The sequence below is a fragment of the Pochonia chlamydosporia genome, chromosome 3 (assembly GCF_001653235.2).
Source record: "Pochonia chlamydosporia 170 chromosome 3, whole genome shotgun sequence".
NCBI classification, from domain to species: domain Eukaryota; kingdom Fungi; phylum Ascomycota; class Sordariomycetes; order Hypocreales; family Clavicipitaceae; genus Pochonia; species Pochonia chlamydosporia.
In genome coordinates, this window is record NC_035792.1 from 4,564,213 (window position 1) to 4,584,044 (window position 19,832).

The 19,832-nt window shown below is 49.9% G+C and overlaps 5 protein-coding genes across 5 annotated transcripts; 4 read left to right on the forward strand and 1 right to left on the reverse strand.

The window, feature by feature from the left end:
• Window positions 1–317: 317 nt before the first annotated feature.
• VFPPC_13781 (hypothetical protein) lies at window positions 318–781 on the forward strand (the record flags this gene model as incomplete). The annotated part of the gene is made up of 2 exons (XM_018291553.1): window positions 318–407; window positions 464–781. The coding sequence occupies 2 exons, from the start codon at window positions 318–320 to the stop codon at window positions 779–781; spliced, it is 408 nt and encodes a 135-aa protein (XP_018145919.1).
• Window positions 782–1,308: 527 nt separating this feature from the next.
• On the forward strand, window positions 1,309–3,663 carry VFPPC_05199 (peptidase S41 family protein; the record flags this gene model as incomplete). The annotated part of the gene is made up of 1 exon (XM_018284432.1): window positions 1,309–3,663. One exon carries the CDS (start codon window positions 1,309–1,311, stop codon window positions 3,661–3,663), a length of 2,355 nt encoding a protein of 784 aa, XP_018145920.1.
• Window positions 3,664–4,148: 485 nt separating this feature from the next.
• On the forward strand, window positions 4,149–5,073 carry VFPPC_05200 (aldo/keto reductase; the record flags this gene model as incomplete). Its single annotated transcript, XM_022428441.1, has 2 exons — window positions 4,149–4,709; window positions 4,753–5,073. 2 exons carry the CDS (start codon window positions 4,149–4,151, stop codon window positions 5,071–5,073), a joined length of 882 nt encoding a protein of 293 aa, XP_022284523.1.
• An 858-nt stretch (window positions 5,074–5,931) lies between these two features.
• Window positions 5,932–11,041, forward strand: VFPPC_05203 (ABC multidrug transporter; the record flags this gene model as incomplete). The annotated part of the gene is made up of 13 exons (XM_018284434.1): window positions 5,932–6,153; window positions 6,236–6,812; window positions 6,910–7,283; window positions 7,335–7,551; window positions 7,601–8,334; window positions 8,388–8,561; window positions 8,608–8,770; window positions 8,820–9,164; window positions 9,218–9,464; window positions 9,516–9,580; window positions 9,628–10,333; window positions 10,380–10,763; window positions 10,813–11,041. 13 exons carry the CDS (start codon window positions 5,932–5,934, stop codon window positions 11,039–11,041), a joined length of 4,437 nt encoding a protein of 1,478 aa, XP_018145922.1.
• A 72-nt stretch (window positions 11,042–11,113) lies between these two features.
• On the reverse strand, window positions 11,114–12,607 carry VFPPC_05204 (hypothetical protein; the record flags this gene model as incomplete). The annotated part of the gene is made up of 2 exons (XM_018284435.1): window positions 11,114–12,411; window positions 12,532–12,607. 2 exons carry the CDS (start codon window positions 12,605–12,607, stop codon window positions 11,114–11,116), a joined length of 1,374 nt encoding a protein of 457 aa, XP_018145923.1.
• Window positions 12,608–19,832: the final 7,225 nt, after the last annotated feature.

Genomic DNA, 19,832 nt, shown 5'->3' on the forward strand with positions numbered 1-19,832 from the left:
CTGAACACGTTGCGCATCATTAGAAACTACCCAAAACGCAATATGGCAAGGGACGACCAACCACATCACAAGCTTGGCACCAGTGGTCGACTTTCCGCGAAAGAGGCAGACATTCCCAGCAAGCTTTAGAAACGTCCCCTGCTTTCGTGTGCACCCACAGCCCGAGAACGAAAAAAAGTGACTTACGACACTCAGGTATAAAGACCGTGTATCCTATGTCAACTCAAGTACACCCCCCGAGAATAGCCATCTTTCTCATCAGACTCATTTTTTATCTAAAAGGGAAAATATCATTCTGTTTCAACTTACTTCCAAAGATGCCTTCTCTTTCCAAGATTGTCATCCTTCTCGCGGCAGTTCAGCCCCTGTTGGCTGCTCCCGTTCTCGATACTTCTGTCCAGCCACGGGTATGACCGCTTCCTTCCCATGTCCTTTGATATAAAAGCTAAAGGTGTACTTGAAGGATGCTGTCCAGAATGACGTTGATGCCGCCAAGCTGCGCAGCTACTGGCCCCGGAACGAGAATGATGTTGATGCTGCCAAGCTTCGGACCTACTGGCCGCGCGAAGCAAACGATGTTGACGCCGCCAAACTTCGCAGCTATTGGCCTCGTGACGTGAATGATGTCGATGCGGCCAAACTCCGAAGTTACTGGCCTCGTGAAGCAAACGACGTCGACGCTGCCAAACTTCGGAGTTACTGGCCTCGTGACGGTAATGATGTTGATGCCGCTAAACTTCGCAGCTACTGGCCGCGTGAGGACGCTGAGGCCGAGAAATAAATGCTAGCACACTCTGTGGGAGTCTTGGAACCAACCAGTTGCTCACCGAAATATGGCAACCAGGCTTCGATTATCTATTGCTAGGTTCCTATTCTTCTGAGCTGTTGTTAGATTGTTAGCTTGATGGATATTGTAACTTGACCAAGATTGCTGAGAGCTCGTAAACATATCTTTCTGGGTTTAGATAGTAGCGCACGAAGAGTATATCAGCTCAATTACACTCTTTTCTCATAACCGAAATCTTGTAAATGCTATGTGATTATTGTTTCCATTGAAGCCAGTTTTAAGGAACACATGAAGTTTGATGAAGAACAATATCAGCAGCGTATGTATGGGCTGAAATCACATGGCCAGGCAAATTATTCTTAATCCTAGCAAGCTATTTCGAAAACGAATCTCCAGATATTACGATTCGATTCTCTACTCCTTCACACCACACGACCAGCTTCGGCTCCCCAGCCCACACGTGCCGATGCATCGTTTGACCACCTTCTAGATTGGAGCCCTTTACGCAATTCTTCTCAAGCATGCATTTCAAAATCATCGTCACAATTTTAATACGGGCTGCCCAAAGTTTAGGCGAGCCATGCGCCGAAGTATCAGCATCATGGGCAGCCCAAGCCACTGCGCCCTTCACCCGCGACTACAGAGCTCAAGTCCCAGCTCGACTCGCAATCGACTGTCTCACGTCTGTGCCTGTCGATGTTGAAGGCGACATCAAAGAAATTGAAGAGCTGAAGAATTTCCTACAATTCCAATCGACGCTCAGCTACTTGAAAGAAGGTCACTACGCCAACATCCCAGAAGAAGTGCACAACCAGCCTCTAGACCTGCTTAGCCGATTAGACGACGTAGCAGAGTCGATCAGAAATAGAACATTTAAAGACGAGTTCGCCGTGCAGCTTGCTATCCACAACTTATTCAGGCAGAGCGGTGACTTCCACCTTCGCTTTCGACCAGACATGCAGGAGATTTTCCTCTTTGTCAGACCTGAAAGCAAGCTGGTCTCGTTATCTGAGGATGGAGTAGCATTGCCACAGCTCTATCTTCTGTCGGACTTGGAGAGGGATACAAAAATTTCGTATTCTGCTCTGAAGACGATCAACGGAGAGGACGCGAGCCAGTATCTTGAGAGGTTATGGACGCACAATGTGTATCATGATGCGGACGCTCGATACAATAGCTTCTTTCCTAATCCAGCGGCTCAGGCTCTGGGTATGGATAGTGGTGGGCAATTCTATCTCACGCAGGGGCTGTATGATGGCCCGACAACCGAGTTCAAGTTTGTCAATGGCTCGCACGTAGTCAGGGAGAATGTTGCCATGATTCGTGAGTTTGTCAACTTCTCGGGTGTGAGGGACGGACCATCCTTTTTTGCCAAGTTTTGTCAAGGGAAAATGGGGAGACAAGTCAGGGAGACAAGAATCGAGCCATCGAAAAGGTCGAATACAAACACAAGTTCAACATCGTTCCCAATGCCAAAGGGATATCCCCAGCCACTTATCTCACAGAGCGGGCTCGCAATTCAGGGCTATCATCTCAACAGCACTAAATATCATGATGTTGCTGTTCTCGCTGTGCCCAGCTTTCAGCCAATTGCAGCCGCAAAAGATGGAAGAAGTGGCAAAATCAGTGGCTTTCTTGAAGCTCAAAACGTCATCAAGGAGTTTATTGCACAATCAGCACGGGATATGAGAACCAAGCTTATCGTTGATTTGCGCGGAAACAGTGGCGGAACAATTGACATGGCATTTGAGTTATTCAAGCAGCTCTTCCCTGGTATTGAACCGTTTGGAGCTTCTAGATCTCGAGCACATGAAGCTTTTCGACTTTATAGCTCATCGGTTGCCGATCTGGTCAACAATAGGACTCCGACGGTGGTGAATTCACAACTGTACACAGACATGGCAGGTAGCACGGCGAATGTTGTAGCAAACCTCCTCAATGTCCAAGGGACGCGGTTCAAGGACTTTAAAACATATTACGGTCCATACACCGCCAACAAGGACGAATTCACCGCGGCACAAAGATACAACTTTTCCAACCACTTTGGCGGGCATCCACTGGCGCCGTACGTCAACCTCAGCGGCTACGACGAGCACTCCTCGGCGCGACCACTTCGACTTGATCCTCCGTTCCGCCCTGAGAATATAGTCATACTACAGGACGGGTTTTGCGGATCTGCGTGTGCGATGTTTGCCCAGCTCATGGGCGAGCAGGGACACGTACAGACAATTGCGGTTGGTGGTCGGCCTCGAAATGCGCCAATGCAAGGTATAGGCGGGACGAAAGGAGCGCAACTTCTCACATTTGACTCGATAATTCGACACATGAGGACGACGGAGGAGATGGTCAAGTTGATGTACGGGGTTCAAGCTGCCATGAACCTAGTTCAGACAACAGCAGTTGGGAAACTGTTGAATACATCGCAGTTGTATCTTCGTTCGGCGCACTCCAATCCTGATGAGCGGTTGAATGGCGCTGTCAACTCTCTCGATAACTTGAGGCAAGGCGATGGGAGTAACACACCACTTGAGTTTGTGTACGAGGCAGCGGACTGTCGATTGTTTTACACTAAAGAATCCTTCTTTAATCCGGTTCGACTGTGGGAGATGTCTGCCACCGTGAAGTGGGGGAATGGAAATGGTGACGGTGATGATGATGATGATGGGAACCGCATGGTAGATTGTGTCGAAGGGAGCATGGGGCATGCAACGGCCGCAGGTGTCAAGAGGGATGTACCATTTAGTGTGCGAAAGAGAATGGCATGGGATGATAGGATGCAATTCTGGGGCATGGTGTTAATCGTTGGTACGGCGTGCTTCATGCTGCTGAGTGTCGTTGTGCAGCAGGATTGGCGTTTGCGTTGGCGACGAAGATGAAGCCAGGATGAGTCTGGTCTGCCACTTTAGGTTAGAAGTCATGTTGTGTAGAAAGGCGAGTAGGGTAGACCAGTTTACCCTCTTACTTGATCAACCCGAGAACATTTGATTGCTCACTGCAACTAAGCCTCGGTGCAACGTTGAAACGCTGTTGGACCGACGGTCAGACACGGCATCTCTGCCAAGACATCTCGACTCTCACGGCCTAGCTTGAATGCGCGTTTGGTACATCTCCGGTCATGCTGCTCATGAATGTCAAGTATATTTGGGTCTGTGCTGTCCATCATATAAATACGTGGGTTGCTCCTTCCCTTTTCTGCACCAAGGTCCTCCATCCGTCTACATGAACACCCCATCGCCAACTGCACTCAAGTGCTCTCTCTGTATTGCAACCTAGCAACACCACACTAAATAAATACGATCCATTTGCACTTCTTAGACCCTGTTTTGATTCAGGCCAAAAATACATTCACAAAAAGAAGAAAATGCCAACCAAGCTAACTACAACATCCACCGTCCCTCTTCAAAACTCGGATACCCGAATGCCCGTCGTCGGCTTCGGCGTCTACCAGATCGACCGACCAGCCACCACAGACGCATGCCTGCGCGCCATATCCGCCGGATACCGTTACATTGACACAGCACAGATCTATCAAAATGAGGCAGAGGTAGGTCTTGCGCTACAGCAATGCGATCTACCTCGTAAAGACATCTTTGTCACCACCAAGATCCGCTATCCCCGCCTTGGCAAAGGCAAGACCTACCTTCGGGCGCTGCAGAGCGTCCAAAAGATTGACCCCCGTGAAGATGGATACGTGGATCTGTTTCTCATTCACTCGCCGTATGCGTTGAAGCCTAAAGAACGAAAAGAATTATGGCTGGCGCTGGAGAAGTTGTGGAAGGATGGGAAGGCTAGGGCCATTGGGGTAAGCAATTATCAGCCTGAGCATTTGGAGGAGATGAGGGGGTATGCGACCGTCTGGCCGCCTGCTGTCAATCAGATTGTTGTAAGTCGCCATTTTACACTCCATGTTTGTTCGCATCTTGCTTTCGAAGTGGTGGTAGCTACTAAAGAATATTGTGTGCTAGCTTCATCCCTGCACACAACAGCGTGAGACAGTAGACTACTGCAATAAGCATGGCATAGTTCTCCAGGCACATAGTCCGCTATCTAGAGGATTGAAGGCGCAGGAGGACGCAGTTGTCAAAATCGCGGGCAAAGTTGGTGGAAAGTCGCCTGCGCAGGTGCTGATCCGGTACTGCTTGCAGAAGGGTTGGGTGCCACTGACCAAGAGTGAGAATGAAGCGCGGGTCAAGGAGAATATAGACGTTTTTGACTTTGTACTCTCAAAGGAAGATATGGCGTCGCTGGACCGACTTGATCGTGGGGAAGCGCCAAAGTTTGAGTAATTTAATCAGCGCCGTGGGCATAAACTGCTAGGTATATAAAATCCAAGCTGGGAACTTCTCAAATGGTCTTCGTAATAGTCTTAGTATTTACGTAGATATGTGCCATGGTGGAGTCTTTATCCTCTTATTATTATTCTCTGCTCTTACTAGGAATCCTCTTTACAGCGAGTTCACGATCCGACATTTAGCATGGCATGTTAAGTTGCTTTGTCACACATACACTTGGGCTCTGAACGACTCTTTTTGTGTTCTCATGATGATGCGTCCATTTTGATGTCGCGGATGCTTGCTGTTGCTGGCTCTCCTTGTTTACACTGATATTTGCTGACAAAAAAAAAAAAAAAAAAAAAAATACGTGATTCGCACACTGCAAGCCAGTCCTAGGTAGTTCAAAATAACCTGCTGGACTTCAAATTGCAGAATAGGGTATTCCCATAAATGGCCGTCCACGGACTTAATTGTAACGGCACTTACAGCACGCCCTACTTGGTAACCGTCTCGGTTCTGCTGCAATAATAAAAAATGGGACACTCGAGAAGCGTTTGTCAATCTAACTTGGCCTTACACATATTCCACACTAGTTTCACTAAACTCGAATTGCACTCTCATCCCATCTCATCTCACCACCCCGGCCAGGTTCCCATGAAGCCTCGGTTCCGACGGCACGCTACCACAACAAGCTGACATCAACAAAACGCATCAGCAAGACGCTAGTGACGCCCCTGAAAAAAGTTCCTTTCCCCGGACACCAATTATTATAAAACGAGACTATCCGCCCTCACGCGACCCCCGCGTTCCTGACTCCTTTTCCCCTTCCGTATCTCACGTCGCTCATTCACATTCCCACTCCCTCTCACCATGAATGCTTCCACGCCGCTTTGCGCGCCCACCGCAGACGCAGCCTTCGGGCCAGCCGTCCAAGGATGCCGCAACAGCTTCGACTTCACCCTCGTTTTCGAACAATCCATCTTCGTTATTCTCCCCGCGTCACTCCTCCTGCTAGCCGCGCCCCTCCGCCTCATCCACCTCGGCAAAGCGCCCCTCGTCGTGGGCGGCCCTCTCCTCCGCAACGCCAAGCTGGTTAGTCCCTCCACCAGCCAAGCACAAAATACAAACCTTGTAAGAAATGTGAAGACAGAATTAACACAGCAAAACTCACCAGTCGGTCGCTGGCGTCCTCGCCACCATCCAACTAGCCCTCGTAGCCCTCTGGGCAACCCGACCGGGACCTGCATCCCGCGTCACTGCCATATCCATAGCTGCTTCGTGTATATCGTGTGCCTCAAGTGTCATGTCGTGTGCCCTGTCGTATGCCGAACACGGCAAGTCCCTGCGTCCGTCGTCGCTGCTGAATGTGTTTCTGCTCGTATCGCTGCTGCTTGACGCGGCGCTGCTTCGTACGCTTTGGCTCAGTGAGTTTGTAAACGGCGCTATACAGGCTGTCTTTTCGGCGTCGTTTGCTGTAAAGGCCGCGCTGGTGGTGCTGGAGGCTGTGGAAAAGTCCCGGTTTCTTCTTGTCCTTGGCATGCCGGCCGGAGACCGAGACCGAGACGCAGACGGAGAAAAAACGGCGCCGGAGGAGACGGCCGGATTGTATGGGCGCGCCGTTTATGCGTGGGTCACGCCGTTGTTGAGGACCGGATTCCGGCGGCTCTTGGCGGCGGGGGATTTATTTGTCTTGGATGCGGAGATGAGGACGGCGAGATTGGGCGAGCGGTTTTGGGGCGTGTGGAATACTGGTGAGATTTTTACCCTTTTTTCCTTGTTCGAGTCTTTTCAGAATCGTGCACTGTTTGCTGCACTCTCACTGCTGGTCTCATCCACTAACACCACCAGCATCCTTTGCCAAATCTCACAAACACCGCCTCATCACAAGCTGCATCATCACACTTCGCTGGCCACTAACAGCCGTCATCATCCCACGCCTCGTCCAGCTCGCATTCACAATTTGTCAGCCCCTCGTTCTTAATCGCTTCCTCGTATTTCTCAGCGATGCCCCTGAATCTCCCAACGTGGGCTACGGGCTTGTCGCCGCCTATGGCCTCGTGTACTTTGGCATCGCCACATCGCAGGCACTCTACTGGCATTCCAACGCGCGCTTCGTCACCATGCTCCGAGGGACTTTGGTAACGGCTGTATTTTCCAAAGCCACCGAGATAAGCATCACTGCTACGGATAATGCCGCTGCTGTCACGCTCATGTCCACGGATGTAAGTCATACCCCCAACCTCTCCCACCACTGCGTCTTAACCATGATATAGGTCGAAGTCATTGTACGGGCCATGAGGCAAATTAATGAATTCTGGGCAAACATTATACAAATCGCCATTGGAACATGGCTTCTCAGCAACCATATCGGCTACGCGGCCGCTGGTCCCATCATCGTCTCAGCGGTTGCACTGGCCGCTACAATACTCGTATCGCCACAGGCTAAGAAATACAGAGTAGGATGGTTGAAAATGACCCAAAAACGAGTCGGTAAGTTCCCTACTCCCCTCAACATCGTTCACTCCTGACTCACTACCAGGCATCACGTCCGCTATGATCGGCCACATCAAAAGCATAAAAATGTCCGGCTTATCCCAAAAACTCTCATCCACCATCTCTACCCTGCGCGTGGAGGAAATCAAAGCATCAAGGCCATTCCGCGTCTTCGGCGCAATCACTTCTGCCATTGCGCAGATTCCGCTCCTGGTGTCTCCGCCCGTCGCATTCGCCATGTATCAGGGTGTGGTGGCGAGTACGGGCGAACAATTTGACGCGACGAGGCTGTTTTCTTCGCTGTCATTCATCATTTTACTTGCACAGCCGTTGTTTTGGATGTTTGAGGTTGTGCTTGATTTGAGTGCGGCGTTTGGTGCGTTTGAGAGGATAGAGACGTTTCTGGTGGAGGCTACAAGAGAGGACTATAGATCTGTTGCTGCGGCACCGAGCCCGTTGACGCCGTGTACGCGTGCTGGTTCGGATATTGAGCTTCAAAGCTTGAGTAATAGTGCTGCTGAGCAGGGTCAGGTTGAAGGAGACTTGGGTTCAATGCTTGAGGTACAAGACGGTAGTTTTGCTTGGACGGCTGAGAAGACTGCCGTGCATCATGTGCAACTTCGTCTCTCTCGGGGCCAGTTCGCCATGATTGTCGGACCTGTTGCCTCTGGAAAGACGACCTTACTCAAGGGTCTGTTGGGGGAAGTTCCTCATGTATCTGGCAAGATCTGGCTTGGATCAAACCGTCTTTCATGGTGTGATCAAAGCCCTTGGATTCTGGTCAGTCCCAAATCATCTGCTTGACGACTCACCATGTTGCTAATACTCATCAGAACCAATCTATCCGCCAAAATATTATAGGATACTCTCATTTCAACGAGCCTCTGTACAACCAAGTCATCAAAGCGTGCGATCTACAAAAGGACTTTACTCAACTTCCGAACGGTGACTCAACCGTCGTGGGGAGCAAAGGTCTCGCCCTCAGTGGCGGACAGAAACAACGAGTAGTAAGTTTTTGCAGCATCTTTGGAATGAACACCAACTGACCATCAGGCACTCGCTCGAGCTGTATACTCCAAGCCGGAAATAGCACTTTTCGATGACCTATTTAGCGGCCTGGATAACCAGACTGCGAAACGAATATTCAGGAACCTCTTCAGCGCAGAGGGGCTGCTTCGACAGTGGCGCTGTACAATCATTCTCGCGACACAATCAGGTATGCCAAGTCATATCGTTTGTGTAGCGGATCTTGCTAACAACTGCAGTTGGCTTCCTCCCATCCGCAGATCTCATCGTGTCACTTACTCGCAACGGCGCCATCTCCCAAAAGGGAAAGTTTTCTCAACTCCAACATGCAGAAGGCTATGTCAAAAGCTTACTGGTTTCTCGGCAAGAATCTACATCCGATGAAGACACAAACGATGACGAAGAGGATCTTCCTCCTCGCACAGGCGCTAAACCTGCTACAGTAGCGGCAAAACAAGATGACAAGCGCCGACAGCTAGGTGACTCGACTATATATCGATACTATTTCAGCAATATTGGTGCTTCGTTCGTCATTGGCCTGCTAGGCTTGGAAGTGGGATGGGCATTTCTGCAAAGTTTCCCGAGTATGTCTCCCCTTACGTGGAAACTACAAGACCCCAATACTAACACGTTACAGCTGTTTGGCTCAACTTTTGGACCAACGCCAATAACAGCGGCGAGCACGGCAAGACAGGCTACTACCTGGGCATTTACACCGCTTTACAAGTCCTTGGCGTATTCTGGTTCGCCGCCCTCATCTGGTTTGTCCTGGTATCTGTTGCCGCAAGATCAGGCATCTCTCTGCACAACCGCCTCCTATCAGCCGTCATCCGGGCGCCATTATCCCTCTTCACAACCACGGATCTCGGATCAATCACCACCAGGTACGAACCCATTTCCACCAAACCCCCCGTCAGACCAACTAACAGATTCAGATTCTCCCAAGACATAGGCATGGTAGACAACAACCTGCCCCTTGCTCTCGTCGTCTCCCTAGCAAGTAAGTATCCTCCCCGTCTTGAAAAAACACCCATCTCACAAGACCAGGCTTCCTCGGCGTCATCGCCAAAGCCGGACTGCTCGCCTCATCATCCTACTACGTAGCCATCAGCTTCCCCTTCCTCGGCGCTCTGTACTTCTACCTCCAGCGCGGATATCTCCGCACATCCCGCCAGCTTCGACTCCTGGACCTGGAAGAAAAAGCGCCCGTGTATTCGCAATTCCTCGAAACGCTAAGCGGCTTGTCTACCCTCCGCGCATTCGGGTGGTCTCAGGCTGCTATACTCAAGAATTACGAACTGGTAGACCGATCACAGAAGCCGTTCTACCTGCTCATCATGGTGCAGCGGTGGCTCGTTCTCATCCTGGACCTGACGACCGCGGGACTGGCTTTGCTGGTTGTTGGATTTGCGGTCTATATGAGGGGTTCGGTGTCCGTGGGACTGACGGGCGTTTCGTTGGTCCAGCTTATATCGCTGAGTGAAACGCTGAACTTGTTGATGCAGTTCTGGACTTCGATGGAGACGTCTCTTGGTGCGGTGGCGCGGATCAAGCAGTTTGCCGAGGAAACGGGGGAGGAGTACCTCCCCGGCGAGGATAAGGAGCCTGCACCTAGTTGGCCGCAAAATGGACACATTGTAGTTGACAACTTGTCTGCGTCTTATGGTGACGACGGCGAGGTGAGGGCTTTAGATGGTGTTAGTTTGGAAATTAGCCCTGGTGAAAAGGTCGCCATATGTGGGCGGACAGGAAGGTAAGTGAACATCACGACACGTCCTGGTCGTTGCTAATCTGTACAGTGGAAAATCATCACTCCTACTCGCGTTTCTCAAACTCTTGACACCCGCATCCGGCACCATAAGGATCGATTCCCACTCTCTGTCGTCCATACCGCGAGACACCCTGCGCAGACGCATCATCACCGTCACCCAGGACCAGTTCATCCTCCCGGGAAGTATTCGCGAGAACATCGACCCCTTCCAGGAATATACACCCGCCGATATAATCGAGGCCCTGCACCAAGTCAACCTCGGGGAGTTCATCGACGCGCAGAAGAACGGGCTGGATACAAAGTTTGAAGAGGACGCGCTGAGCCACGGGCAGAAACAGCTGTTTTTTGTGGCGAGAGCCGTGTTGAGGAGGCGTGTGGGGAGGGTGGTGCTTCTCGATGAAGCTACGAGCAGGTATGATTTCGTGTTTGACGGGTGGCGATGAGATGCTAATGATTGGTAGTGTTGATAGGGAGACGGAGGTGATGGTGCGGAGTGTGATTGAGAGTCAGTTTAAGAGTCATACGGTTGTGTCGATTGCGCATCGGTTGGAGACGGTGGTTGACTATGACAAGGTTGTTGTTTTGGATGAGGGTAAGGTGGTGGAAGTTGGAAAGCCGAGGGATCTTCTTCGCGAAGCGAGTCGGTTTAAGAGCCTTTGGAATGCTAGTAACCATGAGAGCACTTCTTAGGGTTAAGGTGGTTGTTATATATCATACAGTATGGATGATTGCAATATGTAGTCTAGATAAGAAGTATTCGATCTATGTGTCTATATTGTCCCTTTCGACGGTGATGAAACGCCCTTTACCAGCCCTCATGGCTACGATATGTTTTTCCACACGTTTAGCAGTATCAGAAGCCGATGTATATGCCGCTTGATCTGATACCATGGCCTCTGCTCCCAGTTTCCAGCCCGTGTAGAGTCGAAGAAGCGTCACTTTGCCCCACGAGCCAGACCAGTCGACGCAATCATGGCCGTCTCTCAACTGCAGAGCTTTAAACCATGTAGCGCATCCTGTCAGATCCAAAAACTCTAATTTGTACAAGTTGTTGCTGAGCATTCTCAACACGAGAAGTGCTTCACTCCAGTCATGGTCTATTGAGTGAGAATAGTAGTTGGTGCCTCCATAAGGTATGCTGCGACCTTGTGGTGAGGATATTGTTGAGAACATTGCTCGCGGGGTCAAACACGGTTCGGGCCAGTATGCGAGACTCAAGTGCGTTACTGAAGGCAACTTTGACGACAATGACAATAGCTGCTTCCATGACACGTCCCGTGGGCTTCTAGGGTCCAACGCCAGTGACAGATGAGTCAAATTGGGGAGTAAGAGTCGTGGGGGGCTTGGACTGACGTCGACAGCTTCCCAGGAATCTTGAATCTCGTCAGTCGTCTCGGATCCAGTCGCACTGAATAAAATGTCTGATACGTCTCTCAGTTTCAGAGAACGGCCGATCGAGGTTGACAGATCCAAGCAAGTGATTTCTGCATTTGCTCTCGACTGCATGTCCAACTCTTCACCGGTGTAGACGCCTTCAGGAGGCAGCAGGATAATCTTCAAGTCTGACAGTGATATTCCGCCATCCGACGTAATCCCAACATATCTAATAAGGGCTGGCTTGAGATGACTGGGCACGAAATACAAATGATATTGGTTGTACACGCGATGAAGGTCCCAGTCAATCGCCAAACGCCTGAGGGTGATGTCAATGAGACTATTTTGCTGCGGGAGCCAAGCTCCAGGCAGAGTAGTTCTGTCGAAGCCAGAGAAATTCACACGCAAAGATCGAGAGAGAGGAGCTGCGGCATCGTCATCATTTCTTCGGGAGACCCAGCTTCGAGGCGGAGCCGGACCTGCGGGAAGTCTGCGACCATGGCTGTCAAACCTTTGGCGAACAGGCCGCCGTGGAGCGGGTGGCGGTGTCTCGGGAATCTGAAGTAGCTCTCTGATAGCAGGTGGGACACTTGGAGAATTCACTGGCGGTGAAGGCGAAGACGATGATGCTGCGCCTGAGTGGCGAAGATTCGCGAGAAGTTCGTTTACACTCCTCGCAGGTTTATCTGGTGGGGAAGAAATAGCGTTAGCATTTCTCCCTCAACGACCTGTGATCCATGTAACGATATGATTGATAACAGTGACCCCATGGTTCCAGACTAGAATCAGATGTACGAAACGCTTACCAGACGATGGCGAGCTCGCCGCTGATCCCGTGAGAGACGGCTTGAACGACTTGAGGTGGTTTCTTTTCTTAGGCATGCCCAGTTGAGTGCTCCGTGTTGTGCAAGCGGACGAAGCTCAGAACAAAGGCTCGAGTGGCAGCCGTCAGGTAACAAGCTTGATGACTTGATGCTTGACTCATCGCGGTCGAACCCGGTCGCCTCATGCTCCAGGCTGCAAAAGTCCCCGCTGATGAGAGCATTCATCATCGGTTGAAGCTGATTTGTGAATCGTGATTCGTCCAGATCGTGGTCGCCTCTTGGCCCCACTCATTTCCAATCTCGGCCGACTTCTTCAACTTCCTCCACCAACATTCTTGCTGTCCCTTGCCAACTCATCTATTCCTTCATGCCCGGGCCGAATGCCAATCTTCATCGACGGCAGCCTAAGAAAATAGAGACCATAAAAAAAAAGGGCCGTATCGGTATAGTGTCATTCTTGCCGTTTGCTTTATGCGATCTACTACGTGGATGTGAATCCTGCAGCAACCACACGACCACTTGAAACTGGACTCCATCTCCAGTCCCGAATAGACCCTAAGAGCTCGACATGGTGACGGGATCTCTGATTTCATTCCGTGATATCACCCCTGCTCCAATGGCAACCTTCTCGACAACTTGACCGACAAGGCAGCCAAGAAGGGCATCGGCTCTTTATCAAAGTCAGGCCATTCTGCTTTTCATCGAATTGATCGAGTAGACAACGACATCTTCTGCAGTGACCACGTTTCGTTTCCTGTGTCACGATAAAACAAGACAGTAGCATATTTGTGCTATTGACAACAACGTATGACTCTACGCTTGAGCACGATAGGCAAAATACCGGCTATAGAGTGGCCCAGCCACCTTTAATTTGGATGTCAACGGGTACTGATCTTAGTAATTCCTGCAGACGCAAATGTATGCCATCTGCGAGCAGAACCAGGGCCGTAAGGTAGCGTCCCATTACCAACTCTTTACTAAGGGTGGCATTGCGGGATTTCCGCTTCGATTAAGCTCCTGCTGTCGAACTAGCTCTTGCCCTGGATCAAAAGCAATGTATCAGATATAGCAATCACTTGGGTCTTTCAGAGGAATCCCCACATTCGGCCCCTCGTCCGTGGTCGTCATCCTAGTCCGTTTTTGAGATCCATTTTTGGCAAAGCGAAGCGAACAGATCGGGAAGCCCGCGAGGCTCAAAGTAGCAATCGGAGTAGCGTCAGGATCAACCAAGTTAGAGCTCTCTGATGGATGGACCCAAGACGAAAATGTAGCTGGACTCTTGAGGCATGATGCGATATCGCTTTCTGCACGTTTTCTGAAACTGAGTGTTGCACGGGAATAAACATGGCCTGCTGCAAGTACTCCGCATGCTTTGTCAATTATCGCGCATAATCATGGGATCGCAACCTGCTGAAGGTTCCGCACGCATATTTGGAACGGAGTCTCATCGGCCGCCTCTTGCGCTCTGCTTGCTGCTTGTTACCCTCCTTGATCATCAGCACACTTCTGATTGCATCGACGAGGCTACTAAACTCGATGTTAGAGACCCGACTTTGACCTGACAAGACAATAAGAATGAGCTCAAGCTCTTGCGGAGTATCATATCCACCACGTTGACGGCTGGTGTTCACTCCTCATTCAGTACTTGTGCAGAGGGTGCGCAATATCTTGTTGTTTTCAAACTATGCGCTGGTCAACTGACATGTGCAGCGATATCGGCGCTCCCCTTTTAGAGAAATTCAGGCCATCTGACTTGGGCTGTCGGAAAACGAGAGTTTGCTTCCTCTGCTTTTATTACCTCGCTCACATGTTATGAATGCAGGCAGACATCCTTGTTTCCTCGTGTTACCCCTGCTCTGTTCTGCCGACCGGGAATCCAGTGGGAGTCTGAAACACGAATCGATTGGGCCGACTTACCTTCTAGATTTCAGGACTGAATTTCAATATATGTGACGCGAATATTGGACGAAGAATAGCCTGCTGTAGAGATACTTTGTGTGGACAACTTGGCACTTCTTCGCCCAATCATGCCAAGCAGTGTTTACCAGAAGTCTCTTCGATTCCAGAAAGATCGTGGCCAAGACACGCGAGATCGTTCTGGCTTGGGTGAGATCTTGGCCGCAAGCCCCGGCAATTCATTTCAAAGTAAACGCAGTGTATGGGCATTGCGGCAGAGTTGCGGTCCTGCATGCTGATCATCGCAGGCCGCGACTGCAAAGCTACTCCCTGTTGGTACACACCATGTGTCTAACCGCCACGAAATCATTCCACTATTGTTGCCGTTGTCACATTGCGCAATGGACCGCTTGGTGTGTGGGTTTGCCGCATCTATACTTCTGCAAACTGGACATTGTTTGCCTCAAATGCCTTCAGAGGTATAGGGAGTCTGGATGCTTTCAGTTATCCTTATGACAAGATTCTCAGTGTCACCTTATGCTCTGAATTGCACATCTTCTTCCTGCAAATTTGCCATCAAGTGCAGTTGCTGTACTGGGATGTAAAACAACGAGAGTACCCTTTTGTGCCCAGTTGAGCTGGTTCGGGACCCAGGCCCAGACGGTCATCGATCGTGGGCGGTATAATCCTAAGAAGCAGCCAACCTTTCATTGCGTATGAATTCCAACGCCCTGTCTTTAAGCTCGAACGGTAGATGCTCTTCTTATGCCAGAACTTTTCCAGAATTGACGTCTGATTTCAGCTTTGGTGCCTAAGTCTCGAGAGATCCAGAAAAGTGGCTGAGCTAAAAGACACATTTTCTGAGAGGGTGTGTGATTTTCTGCCGCTACACCAACCAGTGGTCTCATGCTTCACCCATCTCGATCCAACACATGGCACATGGAGCTACTAGCCATCAACCCAGCACTAGTCACTGTTGAAGACGAATAGTTACACTAACAGGCTTGGAAGCATGACGGCCGCCCCGTGTATACTTTGTGCTGTCAATACGAGAGGGGTGCAGCAGAAAGTATGCCATCTCCACATGGATCCGTTTTTGACTCTTTCCTACTCCCTCAGTTGGCATGTTTACTAGAAACAGCCATGGTCAAAATGATCGGCTACCTGTAGAGACGATTGGTGTAGAAAAGGCGCGAAACTCATCCGAGATGAATGGTTAGTCATTCCACTGTTTTCTCCGACCACTTGTCGCAGTAACCGCACCAGGTGGTTCAATATTGCTTGGTTTATGAAGGCCGGCGCAACGCGGTCATCGCATGCGTAGAGGTTCGATTCCTCTGGGGCATGAAACTTCTTGGGCTCCAATGGACTCAGACCTCGGGAAAGAAGGCTGCCACCTCCAAATGCTTATGTCGTGAGACTTGCTTTTATCGTATCACCACGAGCTCAAGTTGATGCCTGCTCCCCATACACCCCCTGGATATTGTCGCGTGGCCATGCGGAAGGCCCGAAGCTCCGGGTTTTGGACAGAAGTGTTATGCGAAACGCCAATTAGGTGATGAGTTTGTGCCTTTGTATGGGAGATTTTGTCTTTCCCTTTGCCGTTCAGAAATGAAATTGTGTAGATGAAGGGATTTTGTCTTCGCTTCCTTCCATGGCCAAGTAGTTAATCAAAGTCGTGGGATGTTTGTTGTTCGCTCCTTCCTCTAGAAGCCAACAGTCACGAGACTCCAACCACCACGAGAACCATCTTCACAGAGAATGATTGCTAGGAGCAAAATGTCAATTCTTCTCTTCTTTTGGGTCACTAGCATCACATTGTGAGACCAACATACCAAGTTTCATATCCAGGCGTCTGTGTAGGCCCAAACACAGCACAGCACAACGGTGATGTTTCCGTCAAGCTCGGCACCAGAAGTGGTGGCATCCCTCAAACATGCAACTACCCGTGTCGCCGCCGCCTTTCCATCAACACCTAACATCTGGCCTATCAGCATAATCAGCCGTGAAATGGAGGTTGCTCCCGGTCTTCGGGTAGCGACATCGCCATGCCATTGGACAATGCCAAGGGCAAACAGGTAGCCGGACCGAAGAGTCGGTAGGAATGACTTTCTGCAACTTGTCCAAGGAGTAAGCCCATCAGGAGGTGAGCTATTTGGATGCCTCATTAACTTGTATGAGGTCAGTTGTTGAGGGATCTGCTGTGACGACGGATATGATGCAAGAGGAGAGTGTCCTACTATCTCGTCCGAGTTGCCTCTCGGCCATATGATGAGAACCACAACTGACAGGCTTTTTCGGATTTCTGAGGCCAACAAGCACGGCAAAGATACTAGCCAGTTCTGAAGGATTCAATGTTGAATAGCTTGATACGCCAACGCCACGTCAAGATCTGTCATGCCCCTGCACGTTTGATGGCTCTCAATCCGCTTCGCTTGGATGTGGCAGGTGGAAAGCCAACCCCCTGACTACAAGTTAGCTCCGCAGATGTCATTTTCAATTTTGGACCAAAAGGTCTGGTGTGCTGTATTCACAACAAGGGTTATTATTTGGCCATGTCCCGTATCCTTTTCGTATGAATCAGCAACCACCTGGCCATTCTGTCTTCAAAAAGGGACCAGACCTCGCAACGGACTTCGTTTGTTTGTCCTCTCTGCTGTTGTTGTGTTTTGTCATTTTGGACGTGAATGTTCACATTCACCGAATCCTCTCTCACAGGCATTTCTCTTATTAAGTAGCCGTTTCCCAACCACATGCGTACGGGGAGCTGGTTCACTGTCATCGAATTGTCAGTCCCTTCTCTAGATGTCGTGCTACATCTACCATCTCTGGTCAGTTGAAGTCCCGAACACGAACCCTTCTTTCCACGCGATACACCCCAGCCACAAAGTAGCTGGTCCGCGGCTCAGAAACTGTTCTTTTCCAGAGACTGTACACAAGGGGACAATGTTACGCGGTGCCTGCCTTTGACTAACATTCGGAATTCGGTATCAACTGACAGAACCAATATCTAAGGGTTTCAACTTCTGGACTCTCTGTAAGCGCATACGCGTTTATACGGCCATCAGTCTGCCCTCTGCTATCAGGTTTGGATGCAATTGAATACAATAGCTTCTATTTGGAACAGGTGGGTCATTTCGCATTGTGGCAGATAATGTTACAATATTACTGTAGCGCCCTCCTCCTCAACAAGAAAGTTGGGATATATCGCATGATCAACAGCGTCCCTTTATCAAATGCAATATGTTCTAAACGTCAACGCTAACAGCTGTGATTCTTTTGGCAGACCGTCTAAATTTTGATAACCTCCCAGGTTGTACGATCTCAATTTCCAGCACCTATTCCAAAAACCTCATCATCTACGGGCCCTTCCCAAGCGTGTCCAAAGCAACAGGCCATTCTGTCACTGCTGCGTATAGTTCAGCTGTCTTTTAGTAAGTTCTGTGGAAGTCAACCTCACATGTAGCCACATTGTATCGTCCTGCTAATCGAGTAGCAAGGGTTAGTTTCCGATCCAGAGCTTACCGTTTTCTTGCAATCTAAACACATCGGATCTATTCATTAAACCTGTTTCGTACAGCCGCTTGTATGAGTAGCACACAGATGTTAAACAGTATCTGAATGCTGTGTTGGCGTAAATTAATCCGATATTGCTCATATATGGCTGACGTTTGTTCTCAAGCAAATCAGGTTCTTTTTTGGTTCACGGCATCGCTGATTCCGCTACATCAGTCGTTCATTCAATATTACCTGCCAAGGCATCAACTTTCTAATGCATCCACAAACCTCCAAGGTAGGAAACTCATCTCAGATTTCATCATTTGTCTCCGTGGAGAGGTCTCGCCAAGTAGCGATGCCAACAGGGCGCACGCAATGGCCGACGCCAAAGGCAACCAGAAATTTCACACTCCCTGGCCTCGTCCCCCCGACGCAATCATCTGCCAACTGCAGAAATTGGCCGGCAATGGAGTGTATCCACTTTCTTGAAGGTATGTTCAATAAGTTCATAGCTCTTTCTCCCACCCCTGCCAAAGGATGAGCACCTCCAAACGCGAGCACAACCACAAACGTGTTGGTTGGGCCGGTTCCCTTTGATATTCCAGACGCATTATTGAAAGCATGGGGACTACTTGGACCGATGAAAGGTTAGAAACCTTTCAACGAGTCTTTCGGACACAGCAGAGTTGTCAGAGATTTACGAGATCAAATCACATTCAACACATCCACATCCATACTCCAGGTGGGTTTTGTGTAACCTCAAAACCCCCCGGGCAATGGCGTGGCGTCCTTGTTCCGACAACTCTGCACAATCCTTGCCAAGTGCATGCCCGGCTACTGTGCCTGAAGCTCTGAGTATTCAGATGTACTGTACCACTTGTATCTGGACCCAGCTGCATTACCCTGCCTGATGCACGTCCACCTAACATGCAGAGGCATCCCGAACTGGAGGCCCCCGGCCACCCTCACCCTGCCATTGATGTCTTGCCTTGAACACTGGGGGTCTTTCTGGCTAACAAATCGGAAAAGCAGATGCTTATATCACGGGTCTCTCGGTGACGGCGTCTGAATCACTCCCCCATACAACTACTGGTGTGGCTGGCTAACGCTCTTTCGTCCAACCACTTAACGCTGTCTTTCGTACCGATCTTGGTGTGGACAGTTATGCGCAGCAGACAGCGTGAACTGACGTCTTGCTTGCTTACAGAACGATTACAACTCCTCGCCGCCGCCATGCGCGGAGCTTGACTACCTCGATATACAGCCCCCGACGGGAGAGTTGAGGTGAGTACACATTCCCATTGGTAGCCTGTTCTCGTTGCAGCTAGTGCAGCACTAGGAGTGTCACCGTTTCCTTCATTACTGTCCTGTTTTTTCATTTTGTTTACTTGTCCATATCCCCTTTTGGGAGGTCGAGTCTCATAGGCTGGGTCGCATTGCCACCACCATTTCTCCGAAGTTTGTCGATGCCTCGTGAGCTGGCACTTGCACCGTCAACAAAAATATTAGATAACTTTGGACGAATGCTCTTCCCTCAAATTTCCACAGCATCTATCTAAACACACATTGATTTTCCCCCCCAAGAGATGAATCCTCTTGTGTAGACTTTTTGCTTGTTGATCCCAGTCTCCCTTGGAGCTGTCTTTATAAACCTCCGAGGTTATTCGAGGAAGCGTCCACCACGCCCGAGTACCTATCCCACATCTGCTTGTCTCGTGCAACCTGGGCGTTGGCAGTATTACCAAGAAGTTTGGTGGTACTTGAACACATTGTATCGCATGGAAAGGCAGGACAGCATCTCTTGTGGTAGTCAACTCCTATGCCGTCATCTCGATTTTGAGCATTTCTCAACTTACTGCATCGTCAAACCACCCGTCTCTGGCTAACCA